This window comes from Hypanus sabinus, chromosome 9, assembly GCF_030144855.1.
Source record: "Hypanus sabinus isolate sHypSab1 chromosome 9, sHypSab1.hap1, whole genome shotgun sequence".
In the NCBI taxonomy this organism is placed as follows: Eukaryota; Metazoa; Chordata; class Chondrichthyes; order Myliobatiformes; family Dasyatidae; genus Hypanus; species Hypanus sabinus.
In genome coordinates, this window is record NC_082714.1 from 3,923,644 (window position 1) to 3,937,529 (window position 13,886).

General features: G+C 46.4%; 1 protein-coding gene across 1 annotated transcript in view; it reads left to right on the forward strand.

Annotated features, from left to right (window-relative positions):
• xpo6 (exportin 6) overlaps positions 1-13,886 on the forward strand; it is a 166,215-nt gene that overhangs the window by 87,087 nt on the left and 65,242 nt on the right. The window contains exons 7-9 of the mRNA XM_059978874.1: positions 2,132-2,585; positions 12,914-13,040; positions 13,199-13,308. Coding sequence (XP_059834857.1) covers positions 2,132-2,585; positions 12,914-13,040; positions 13,199-13,308 — 691 coding nt within the window. The remainder of the gene's footprint in view (positions 1-2,131; positions 2,586-12,913; positions 13,041-13,198; positions 13,309-13,886) is intronic.

Sequence of the window (13,886 nt, forward strand, 5' to 3'; positions counted from 1 at the left end):
CATAAGCTAGCTTGTATAGATAGATTGATTGTATGCTTATAATCTGACACTAGGCACAGGAGTGTCTATATAAGGTGACTGGGACAGGAAATGATAAAGTATTGGTGGTTGGGGGTGTGGAGGGCTGGGATAGTGGGTGGAGATGTTGATCAGCCTCATTGCTTGGCAAAAGTAACTTTCTGAATTATGATACTCAACTCTCAGTATGTGCTGTCCCTCCAGTTGCTGGCATCCTGCTGTAAAATACCCTCCCACTGTTGTGTTCTTGCTCACAATTGTTCTTTTGTGATATAAATAGATAGAAGTTAATTTTCTAGTTCCTGCCCAAGTATACATTCAGTTATTTGTGTAACTGGATCTTAAATTGAATGGACCTTTTACTGGTCGTTGTCTAATTAAACAATGATGGGATTTGGATGTAGGAGAATCCCCACTGCTTCTGTTCATTACTGACATATTACTTGAGCCCTCCATTTTTCACAAGGTCCATAAAATGTGCTGATCAAATTCGTGTAGTTTCAGAGCTGTTTTATGTAGCTTTACGAAGTTTCTGTGTTCAGTCAACCTTATGGAAATAGGCGGAGTCTTTGTCTCGCTAAGCTATTTAGATATAAACTGGTTGAGACATTTAAACAGAAAAGAAATACAGGCTATTCTAGGCCATTTGGCCCAGGCTTGCTCCACATTTAATGAGATCATTATTGAATTTTCTTTTCTCAATGGCCTTTCCATCACTGATCTCTCAATTCCCTAGAAAAGTAATCAGTCCTGGTCATGATTGACCCTCGTGGGCCAGGAATTCCAGAGTTTCACATCCATCTTGAGTAGTTGGCTCTTTAATTTGAGCATATGACTCCCCATTTTAGATGCATTGTCTCTACATCAATCCTGCTAAGGTCAGTAAAGAGTTTGTAAGTTTGATTGACATTGTCCTCATTCCTCTAAACACAGGAGTGCAGGTCTGGACTTCTAACTCTGTCCTCTCACCATCCTGAGAATTGATCTGGACTTGATCCTGTGACAGTGACATTCAGAAATAACCCAATGTCTGAACCTTCGCATCTGGCTCAAAGGGTCATCTTCTCCGTGCTCCCTGGGATTTACTTGCCCTGGGACTTGCCAAATTCTATGGGGAATTTATTCCAGTACTCTGATATTATAATATAAAAACCTGGTTAAAGGTGTGTTAAGGTCTTCATATTTGAATAATATCCAGTTGTCTTTATAAATCTGCCAGTTCACCACTACCAAGGCCCTGAGTATGGCAGGTTATTGGTGTTTTACTGTAGTCATTTGGGCTGCTGAAGTGTCTCGGCCTGAAACGTCGACTGTCTGCTCCCCTCCCTAGACCTGCTGAGTTCCTCCAGTGTTTTGTATGTGTCGCTCTGGATTTCCAGCATCTGCAGAATTCCTTGTGTCCATTGCTTTTCTAATAGTTTAAGTAGTGAGGGTGCCGGTGGTTGAATTATTAGCACTAATAACTCTGTTATTCCTTAAAATAAGTCACAAATGTAATCAAATGAATCTCACCAGACTCGGGACTGGCAGAGATTGAATACTCAAAGATTATTATGTCACTTCAGAATTTCAGTTCCAGAATTCTTTATCCTCTAAGGAATCAGATAAACCATTTTTTCTCAGGGGAAGCCTGTGTCATCTGTAGTGTTAACATTAATTCAGGCATTCTCCACTCTGACTATCTAAAGTCCAAATACATCCAAACTCAGAATACATTTGGGATTCTGACAAAATTGGATTGTGGTTCTCAGACCAATCATTGCCACATGCTGCCATTTTGAATTTGAGGCATTTCTGCTCGAGCCTATCTGCATCTTGAGGGAAAGTATTGGTGCTGGTGACATAAGCAAATGTGATTGATATACATGACAAAGATCAGTTGGCTATATTGTTCAGTTCCAAGGAGTATAGATTGGATATGTTCTGCTCTATGAAGAAATACATAGGCATTCTTGCAAAATCTATGATCCAGTTGTGGGAACAGGAATGCTCATGGAGTTCTTAGCAAGAGATTGTGTATAAAGTCTTTACAACTGATACTAACGTCTACAGCACTTGTTCATTTCACTGAACCTATCAATAAGCTCAAGCTAATGGTTTTCTTTTCTGTTAGGTGATCTGCTCAGCAGCCTATTGCAAGCTCCACTTGCTGCCAAACTATTAAATCAGCCAATTCCAATTTTGGATCCAGAGAGTGAACATGTTTGTTCTCTGGCTTTAGACTGTCTGACTCATCTTTTCAGCTGGATCCCACTCTCCACCAGTATCACCCCAACTCTGTTGACCACCATCTTTCATTTTGCCCGTTTCGGCTGTGACACTCGTGCCAAGAAGTTAGTTGCTGTGAATGGCAATGGCCACAACAACAATTCCGTGCCAGAGCGAGGCAGACTGGGTGTGTTGGCAATGTCTTGTATTAATGAACTCATGTCGAAGAACTGTGTTCCCATGGAGTTTGAGGAATACCTGCTACGCATGTTCCAGCAGACCTTCTACCTGCTGCAGAAAATCACCAAAGAGAATAATGCACACTCCATCAAGAGTCGCCTAGAGGAGCTGGAAGAAAGGTAAGCCATATAGTTATTGAATTCTGAATTGAACAGGAAATGTTGTAAATATTCCGTATGTTGGACAACGTCATTGAAACAAGAGGAGAGAGCAACGAAAGTTTCAGCTCAATGGCCTTGTGTGAATTCATGGCTTCTGATGAAAGATTGGAAACATTGTCTCTGTTTCTCTTTTCACAGGTAATGTCTGACATGCACATTTTGAGAATGTTCTGTTTTTATACTGTATGTGCCAAGTTGTTGTTCCAGCACAATGGTGAGGCGACCCTTGACTAACTTAATCCAGTTACCATAGAGTCATAGAACATGACAGCACGGACGTGAGCCCTTTGGCCTATTTAGTCAATGCCAATCTATTCTACCTAGTCCCAGCAATCTGCACTTGGACCATAGCATTCCATACCCCTCCCATCTGTGTGCCTATCCAGACTTCTCTCAAATACTGAAATCGAACTCGCATTCACCACTTCCGCTGGCAGCTTGTTCCATACTCTCACCAGTGCAGAAGTTCAGCTTAAGTATTTCAGCTTTTGCCATCGACCCATGGCCTCTGGTTCCAGTCTGACACAGCTGCAGTGGGAAAAAGCCTGCTTGCGTTTACCCTATCTGTAACCCTCTATCAAATCTCCCCTCATTCTCCTACGTTCCAGGAAATAAAGTCCTAAACTATTTAACTTTTCCCTCGTACATGTCCTCTAATCCAGGCAACATCCTGGTAAACCTCTTCTGCATCCTCTCGACAGCCTCAACATCCCTCCTGTAATGAGGTGACCGAACTTTGTGCAGTACTCCAAATGTGGCCTAACTGGAGTTTTATAAAGCTGCAACATAACTTCCTGATGTTTGAACTCCAGTGCCTCAAATAATAAACACAAGCGTGCCATATGGCTTCTTAACCACACTGTTGGTAGGAAGAATGAGGAAAAGCAATTTGAACGAGAGGGAGCAATTCTGACAAGGTTACAAATATATGAGATTGGGGGATCTTCATGAATTCATTGGAAGATAGCACCTTGTTGTGCATCTTGTTCAACAATTTCCAGATAGCTCATGAGAATGCCTCTTGTACTTTTATGTATGTTTTTCACCTTAAGTGTGTTTCTGGGATTGTTAGAGCCAGTTTAGAGATTGTTTGACTGATCCACCGCTTTGCTGTCTCCGAGAAGATTACAGCAAGCAAGCACGTACCCATACGGTCTATATGTGAAGAAACTTGGAGTCAGTGAGCAGCCTGTCACTGTGTGACTCTCACCGACTGCCTGCGTTTTGATCGCTGTCTGAGGAGTCTGTGAGCAGCCTGTCACTGTGTGACTCTCACCGACTGCCTGCGTTTTGATCGCTGTCTGAGGAGTCTGTGAGCAGCCTGTCACTATGTGACTCTCACCGACTGCCTGAGTTTTGATCGCTGTCTGAGGAGTCTGTGAGCAGCCTGTCACTATGTGACTCTCACCGACTGCCTGAGTTTTGATCGCTGTCTGAGGAGTCTGTGAGCAGCCTGTCACTATGTGACTCTCACCGACTGCCTGCGTTTTGATCGCTGTCTGAGGAGTCTGTGAGCAGCCTGTCACTGTGTGGCTCTCACCGACTGCCTGCGTTTTGATCGCTGTCAGTGAGCAGCCTGTCACTGTGTGACTGTCACCGACTGCCTGCGTTTTGATCGCTGTCAGTGAGCAGCTAGTCACTGTGTGACTCTCACCGACTGCCTGAGTTTTGATCGCTGTCAGTGAGCAGCCTGTCACTGTGTGGCTCTCACCGACTGCCTGCGTTTTGATCGCTGTCTCGGGAGTCAGTGAGCAGCCTGTCACTGTGTGGTTCTCACCGACTGCCTGCGTTTTGATCGCTGTCAGTGAGCAGCCTGTCACTGTGTGGTTCTCACCGACTGCCTGCGTTTTGATCGCTGTCAGTGAGGAGTCAGTGAGCAGACTGTCACTGTGTGACTCTCACCGACTGCCTGCGTTTTGATCGCTGTCAGTGAGGAGTCAGTGAGCAGACTGTCACTGTGTGGCTCTCACCGACTGCCTGCGTTTTGATCGCTGTCAGTGAGGAGTCAGTGAGCAGCCTGTCACTGAGTGGCTCTCACCGACTGCCTGCGTTTTGATCGCTGTCAGTGAGCAGCCTGTCGCTGTGTGGTTCTCACCGACTGCCTGCGTTTTGATCGCTGTCTGGGGATTCAGTGAGCAGACTGTCACTGTGTGGCTCTCACCGACTGCCTGCGTTTTGATCGCTGTCTGAGGATTCAGTGAGCAGCCTGTCACTGTGTGACTGTCACCGACTGCCTGCGTTTTGATCGCTGTCAGTGAGGAGTCAGTGAGCAGCCTGTCACTGTGTGGTTCTCACCGACTGCCTGCGTTTTGATCGCTGTCAGTGAGGAGTCAGTGAGCAGCCTGTCACTGTGTGGTTCTCACCGACTGCCTGCGTTTTGATCGCTGTCTGGGGATTCAGTGAGCAGACTGTCACTATGTATTTGCTCAGTGTGTGGTGGAGTAATTGCTCACAGGGTGTCTGTGAAGCGCCTAGTGCAGTAGTGTAGCGTAGTGCCCTCTGCTTGCTACTGTCTGCTTATTGCTATTGCCACTGGCTAGCCTTCTCAACAGAGGGTGAAAAGAGCTGAGTGTGTAAGCCTCTTCCTGCCAGTACAGAGCCTCTCCACCACCAAGACTCCTACAGTGCCTCCTTGGGGCCACCCGGGGAAACTTGGTATCTTATGGTCCCAGGCTAAACTACAGGAGATCTCGGAGCAGCAGTGGGCCCCAAAGACGTGGTGTGCAGGCCCACCACTGGATATCCCCTGGCATGCATCAACCACTGTCCCAGCTGTGGGTAAATAGCTCCACTGCCTTGTGGTAAGTCTGTTGAGACAAGGCTAAGGGAGCACACCCTGACAGAAAAGCAATGTGCTGGCGGCGCACAATAGGCGGGCCTTAACAAACCAAGGACCCGGCAGCCTTTATGCAGCCAAGATGTGGACCGGTTGTCCTGGGTTCACCCTTGCCACTGAGATTTACCTCATCATGGTGAAGATAGTGCTACTGGGGATGGCACACCCCCTGTGGCACTTTAGTATCTTACTTGCCCAGGTCTCCACCTCTGACCACGGTGAACAATATCTGGACCTTACATATGGTTGAAGTCTGACAGCGATGGGGCATCTGGCAACGGGAGCAGGTACGAATGGACTGGGAGCTCCTAGTCAGAACCCTGCACAGCAGCAGCGCACTGTATTTGGTCACCAGCAGCTGGGAATGTGTGGCAGCTGTTTTTGGCAGACCCCCGTGCGATTGAGCAGCCCTATTTAGGGACCGCACTGGCTCTCCCCAATTGGGAAAGGGCTAGAACAAGTGGCCTAAACATTGCCCATTCAGTCACTTACCTGGACAGGTTACCGCGCCAATTGGGCTATACCACTGCTGCGGTCGAAAGAAGAAACAATGCAACTTAAAACTGGCAACATGGAATGCAAGGACTCTCCTGGACTCGTATGGCATCTCTGACAGACCTCACCAGAGAACAGCCTTGATTGCTGCTGAGCTGATGCGCTACAATGTCAACATTGCTGCCCTGAGTGAGACCAGGCGCCTGGATGAAGGCTCTTTAACGGAGGAAGGGATGGGTTACACCTTCTTCTGGAAAGGTTTCCCCCCCAGGTTGACAACATCTCCACGGAGTAGGATTGGCCATCAAGAACACCTTTCTACCAAGTCTCACAGAAACACCTGTTGGCATTAGTGAAAGACTAATGACCCTCCGTAACCCCAGCAACAAAATATTATGCCATGCTTCCCAGTACCTATGCACCAACTTTGCCATCTGAGAATGAGGCCAAGCAATGCTTTTATCATACATTGGATGAAGCTCTTTGTCGGATCCCTAAGAATGATAAGATCCTTTTGTTTGGGGACTTCAATGCTAGGGTTGGTCAGAACAATAGGATATGGAGTGGAGTGCTCGGTAGGCATGGTATTGGCAAGGTCAATGCAAATGGCATGAGGCTACTTACTCTTTGCTTTGAGCATAACCTCACCATAACCAACACCATCTTCCAGCAGAAGGCAAAATATTAGATCTCGTGGATACACCCTCGCTCAGATTGACTTCATCATTGTGAGACGTAGTGACATCAAGGATGTTCTCATCACCCGTGCCATGAGAGGTGCAGAGTGCTGGACTGACCATCATATTATTGTAGCCAAGCTCCATATGAAAGTGTGTCCCTCCTTGTGGCTGCAAAAACTCAATTAAAAAGCAGCTAAATTGCAACCACCTGAGAAACACAGAAGCAAGAAGTGAGTTTCGACACATCCTAGCTGAGAAACTAAGGGAGCTGGAACCTTGTCTGAGTTCAGAAAATACCATGGAACAACAGTGGACCTATATCAGTTCTGCACTCTGAGGCAGCAGCCCAATCCATCAGCCATAAGAGCAGAAACCACCAAGACTGGTTTGACGAAAACTCAGATACCATCCACAACTTGCTTAAGGACATGCACAAAGCACACTGGACGACTTTAGATAACCCTTCATCCATCAGCATCAGACAGCACTGGCAGGCAGCTCGGAGTCAATACGAGCCATACAAAATGAGTGGTGAACTGAAAAGACTCATGAAATCCAGTCCTTTGCCGATAATAATGACATGCATAATTTTTACAATGCTGTCAAAACCATCTACGGCCCAATAAATCAATGCATTACTCCCCTGAAAACAGCAGATGGTCAAACACTTCTGAAGAATCAGAATACCATTCTGCTGAGGTGGGCTGAGCATTCTAACACCTGCTTAATCAGGATTCTGATGCAGACCCCACCATCCCGGATGAACTGCCTGAACTTCCTCCTATCCGCAACCTCAGTCTACCACCAAGCTTCCAGGAGGTTCTATCAGCTGTCCATTCCCTTAAGGAATTAAGGAGATTGAGAGGGGATCTGATTGCAACATATAAGATTATTAAGGGATTGGACAAGATAGAGGCAGGAAATATGTTCCAGATGCTGGGAGAGTCCAGTACCAGAGGGCATGGTTTAAGAATAAGGGGTAGGTCATTTAGGACAGAGTTAAGGAAAAACTTCTTCTCCCAGAGAGTTGTGGGGGTCTGGAATGCAGAAGGCAGTGGAGGCCAATTCTCTGGATGCTTTCAAGAAGGAGCTGGATAGGTATCTTATGGATAGGGGAATCAAGGGATATGGAGACAAGGCAGGAACAGGGTATTGATAGTAGATGATCAGCCATGATCTCAGAATGGCGGTGCAGGCTTGAAAGGCCGAATGGTCTACTTCTGCACCTATTGTCTATTGTCTGTCTATTAAGAACAATAAGTTCCCTGGCACTGACAATATCCCTGCTGAGTTAGAACATAGAATAGTACAACACATTACAGGCCCTTCGACCCACAATGTTGTGCCAACCCTCAAACCCTGCCTCCTGTATAACCCCCCCCCCCCCCACCTTAAATTCCTCCATATATCTGTCTAATAGTCTCTTAAATTTCACTAGTGTATCTGCCTCCACCACTGACTCGGGCAGTGCATTCCACGCACCAACCACTCTCTGAGTGAAAAACCTTCCTCTGAAATCCCCCTTGAACTTCCCTCCCCTTACCTTAAAGCCACGTCCTCTTGTACTGAGCAGTGGTGCCCTGGGGAAGAGGTGCTGGCTATCCACTCTTAATATCTTGTACTCTATCATGTCTCCTCTCATCCTCCTCCCCTCCAAAGAGTAAAGCCCTAGCTCCCTTAATCTCTGATCATTATCCATACTCTCTAAACCAGGCAGCATCCTGGTAAATCTCCTCTGTACCCTTTCCAGTGCTTCCACATCCTTCCTATAGTGAGGTGACCAGAACTGGACACAGTACTCCAAGTGTGGCCTAATCAGAGTTTTATAGAGCTGCATCATTACATCGCGACTCTTAAACTCTGTCCCTCGACTTATGAAAGCTAACACCCCATAAGCTTTCTTAACTACCCTACCTACCTGTGAGGCAACTTTCAGGGATCTGTGGACATGTACCCCCAGATCCCTCTGCTCCTCCACTCTATCAAGTATCCTGCCATTTACTTTGTACTCTGCCTTGGAGTTTGTCCTTCCAAAGTGTACCACCTCACTCTTCTCCGGGTTGAACTCCATCTGTCACTTCTCAGCCCACTTCTGCATCCTATCAATGTCTCTCTGCAATCTTCGACAATCCTCTACACTATCCACAACACCACCAACCTTTGTGTCGTCTGCAAACTTGTCAACCCACCCTTCTACCCCCCCCCCCCCCCCCCACATCCAGGTCATTAATAAAAATCACAAAAAGTAGAGGTCCCAGAACCGATCCTTGTGGGACACCACTAGTCACAACCCTCCAATCTGAATGTACTCCCTCCACCAAGACCCTCTGCCTTCTGCAGGCAAGCCAATTCTGAATCCACCTGGCCAAACTTCCCTGGATCCCATGCCTTCTGACTTTCTGAATAAGCCTACCGTGTGGAACCTTGTCAAATGCCTTACTGAAATCCATGTAGATCACATCCACTGCACTACCCTCATCTATATGCCTGGTCACCTCCTCAAAGAACTCTATCAGGCTTGTTAGGCACGATCTGCCCTTCACAAAGCCATGCTGACTGTTCCTGATCAGACCATGATTCTCTAAATGCCCATTAGATCCTATCTCTAAGAATCTTCCAACAGCTTTCCCACCACAGACATAAGGCTCACTGGTCTATAATTACCTGGACTATCTCTACTACCTTTTTTTGAACAAGGAGACAACATTCGCCTCCCTGACTAGATTTTCCACTTCACTTGTCACCCATAGTTCCTTCACCCTACCATTCTTTATCTTCCTCACCGGGACAAATTTATCCCTAACATCTTGCAAGAGATCCTTAAACATTGACCACATGTCCATAGTACATTTCCCTGCAAAAACATCATCCCAATTCACAGATAATGCTGAAGGTCAGGGAGCGGTGATCACTGTCCCCCAGATGCTCACCCACTGACATCTGTGACCTGATCCGGTTCATTACCTAATATCAGAACTAGTATGGCATTTCCCCCTAGTTGGCCTGTCAAAATACTGTGACAGGAATCCATCCTGGACACACTTAACAAACTCTGCCCCATCTAAACCCTTGGAACTAATCAAGTGCCAATCAATATTAGGGAAGTTAAAGTCACCCATGGTAACAACCCTGTTATTTTTGCACCTTTCCAAAATCTGCCTCCCAATCTGCTCCTCAGTATCTCTGCTGCTACCAGGGTGCCTATAGAATACCCCCAGTAGAGTAACTGCTCCCTTCCTGTTCCTGACTTCCACCCATACTGACTCGAAAGAGGATCCTGCTACATTACCCACCCTTTCTGCAGCTGTAATAGTATCCCTGACCACTAATTCCACCCCTCCTCCCCTTCCCCCCCCCCATCCCTTTTAAAGCACTGAAATCCAGGAATATTGAGAATCCATTCCTGCCCTGGTGCCAGCCAAGTCTCCGTAATGGCCACTACATCGTAATTTCATGTATGTGTCCAACCTCTCAGTTCATCACCTTTGTTCCTGAAGCTTCTTGCATTGTACACACACTTTAGCCCTTCTACTTTACAACCTTTATACCCTTTATTCAGCTGCTCTTTCCTCAAAACCTCTCTATATGTTATTGAAGAACGGAGGGTACATGTGTATGCCTACCCTCTACCAGTACATCACCAAGGCCTGGACTGATGAGAACATCCCACAGCAATGGAGAAATGTAAACATCATTGACATTTATAAGAACAAGGGTGACAAGGCCATCTCCGGCAATAGTAAGGGCATATCACTCCTTTCTGTTGCTGAGGCTTATCAGCAACATCACCGAGTCAATGTTGCCTGAATCACAGTGTGGATTTAGGAAAAACAGAAGCACGATCGACATGATCTTCACAGCCTGGCAGCTTCAGGAAAAGTGCCGGGAGCAACATCAAGATCTGTTTATGGCCTTTGTCGACCTCTCCAAAGCATTCGACACTGTGCAAAGAGAGCTCTTATGGGATGTCCTCCTCAAGCTTGGCTGTCCCAGTAAATTTGTTAACATCCTTTGCCAGTTCCATGATGGGATGATTGCTCGGGTGACCATAGGAGGACAAGAGTCTGAGCCATTGTACGCACAGGGGTGTGTGCTAGAGCCATGCTCTTTAACATCTTCCTCTTGTGTGTTACCAAGCTTCTCCACAACAGGATTGAAGACAGCAGCGGTGTGGCAGTGGACGTCAGATTAGATGGCAACCTCTTTAACATCAGGAGGCTCCACGCAACCACCAAACTCTGTAGAGAATGGGTCCTGGAGCTGCAGTATGCAAATGATTGTGCTTTTGTGGCCCACACTCCGCAGGATCTTCAGACTGTCCTTGCTGTGGCGGTGAGAGCGTACCCTGCCTGCCTTCTCTGTTAGTGATGAAAAGCTGTCAGTAGTGCCATCTTTCAAATATCCGGGGGGCATTCTCTCTGAGGATAACGACATTGACGATGACATCCAGAGCCGCATTAAACAGGCATCAAGCAACACACACAAAATGCTGGTGGAATGCAGCAGGCCAGGCAGCTTGCTGCGTTCCACCAGCATTTTGTGTGTGTGTGTTGCATAAATTTCCAGCATCTGCAGATTTCCTTGTGTTTGCTTTTTAAACAGGGATCAGCTGCCTTTGGGAGACTTCGGCGTAGAGTCTTTCAGAACAGGAGCTTTCGTCCCTCCACAAAGGTTGCTGTATGCCTAACAGTCTGTGTCACCACCCTCCTTTATAGCTGTGAAGCTTGGGTAACCTACAGCCATCACATCAAGTGCTTGGAGTGCTTCCACATAAGCTGCCTTCAGCACATCCTGGGTATTTCTTGGCATGAGCAGGTGCCTCACTCTAAAGTACTTGTAAAGACCAACTGCAGAAGTATTGAGGCCGTGATCACCCAGCGTTAGCTGCAGCGGCTGGGGCATATGATAAGGATGTCCCCATGTCGGCTACCCCACAGAGTGTTATACGGCCAACTACATCATGGTCAATGCTCAGCTGGAGGGCCGAAGAAGCACTATAAGGATCAGATGAAGAATGCTTTAAGGAAGTGCAAGATCAGACCTGAGGACCTGGAGGATGTTGCTGCTGACTGTAACACTTGACGACAGCTGCGTAGGGACGGGGTTCGTATTCTGGAGATGGAAGGAACAACCAGAAGACAGCAGAAGAGAGCCAGGAGAAATGCAACCCTGGTTACCATCACTACCACATATATGTATATATCCCACCTGCAACAGAGCTTGTGTGTCCAGGGTAGGACTGTATAGTCATCAAAGATCTCAGCATTAAAGGAGTGGACGTCATCATCGGATTCTGAAGGACAATCGAAGAACGAAGAAGAACAGTGTGGCTCTCACTGACAGCCTGCATTTTGATCGCTATCATAGTGGGAGTCTGTGAGTGGCCTATCAATACGTGGCTCACTGTAACGGGCGTGTAGGCCTGTCTGCCTCTCTTTTGATTAATTACAGTCATATCGGTGGATGGTATCATCGTTCTCTGACAATGAACTGGACTATTGTGTTTGTGGCTGTGGGCTTTTTCAGACTAATGGTTTTTATATTCTGTGTTTTTTACCGCTCCTTTTCCATTTGTTGTGTGAGTGGAGGGTGTTTGGGGGTTGGTATTCTGTTAGTTATTTGTGCATTGAGGGGATGTTTGGGGTCGATGTTCCTGTTCCATTTTGTGTGGGGGAAGGTGTAAGGAGTTTGAAGATTGGGAATCCGTTCTTTTTTGTATGTGGGTGGGGTTGATGTTTCATTCTGAACGATTCATATTCTTGTATATGGATACATTGATAATAAATGAAGCTTTAAAGTGATAGGACAGGTTGAGGAATTTATTAACATGGAGTGGTTAGGGTTTGGAGTGCACTACTAGGTAGTGGTGGAAATAAGTTCATTTGTCAGGTTCAGAGTGGAGCATTGTGTGATAAGGAAGCTGCAAGACCCTACAGAGGACAGTAAAAGCTGGAGAGGATTACCTGTCTCCCTCCCCCATTTGCGACATTTATTGGGAGTATTGTAGATGAAGGGCCCTATGAGCTTAGGACATGAAACCCCAAATGACCACCTTCCACACAGTTACTATCCTGTGATTCTGTTTTAGTAGCTGAAATTACCAGTTCTCCTCCCCAAGGTTGCCGTTGTAGCACTTTATTCATTATAATGTAAATGACCACCTTGGTGGCAGTAATAGCTTTTGTAGATCCCTCCAGTGCTGTACTAGAATATTAAAGAGTTTGACTTCTGGTCTTTACCGTCTGTTGAATGCCTCTCATCATCTTCCCATGTAGTTATGTGGAAAAGTTCACCGACTTCCTGCGTCTGTTTGTCAGCGTGCACCTGCGCAGGATAGAATCCAACTCTCAGTTCCCAGTGGTGGAGTTTCTAGGCCTTCTCTTCAAGTACACTTTCCATCAGGTGAGGCCGTTCTCCGTTTTCGGTCTGATTCTCGAGCTGCTTCAGCCTTTTGTAACAGATGGCTTGCTCTGAATCTGGACTGCTGCGTTGTGGCCTTATCTTTGTTATGTAGCTAGTTTGGAGAGGCAACAAACATGTTCTCTGTTTTGTTTTCACAGCCCAGTCACGAGGGTTATTTCTCTTGCCTTGATATCTGGACGATATTCTTGGACTACCTAACCAGTAAAATCAAGAGTCGACTTGCTGATCGGGATGAGGTGCTGAACAGGTCAGCTGCTGCTCCTAGTACTCCTGTCCCTGTATTGCTCCGGCTTCCCCCACCATCTCCCAAAGCCTGTGGATCAAACAAGGTGTCATTTCTATAAAATTGGCCTGCAGTGTAGTTAGCTGTAGCGATGACTTGGCCTAAAATACTCCCACCCCTCTGGGCATCTATCTGACTTTGTACAGCAGAAATACTCCAAGGTGTTGTGATTTTCATTCTTTAAGTAATATAATACTCAGTGACAGTTGCAGGGCGACATCCAGTTTTGACCCTGGATGATTAAAATAAAAGGTGAGCATTTGGGAACTGTGTGCAGTCCTGAGATCAGGCCTGTTGAGTGATTTTGTTTAATTGTACAAATTGCGACCTTTGACAGTGAAGCTGAGGCAGATGGAATTGAGAATGAGTTAACAGTCATAAACAAAGATTTAAACACTTTCTAAAAGATTAACTTTATTTGTCACACGTGAAAGGCATCACTTATGGTTAATGACCAACACAGCCCGAGGATGTGCTTGGCGCAGCCTGCAAGTTTTGAAGGGTTCGAATGTCATGTGTGAGTTTGAGGAAAAAGGGTTCAC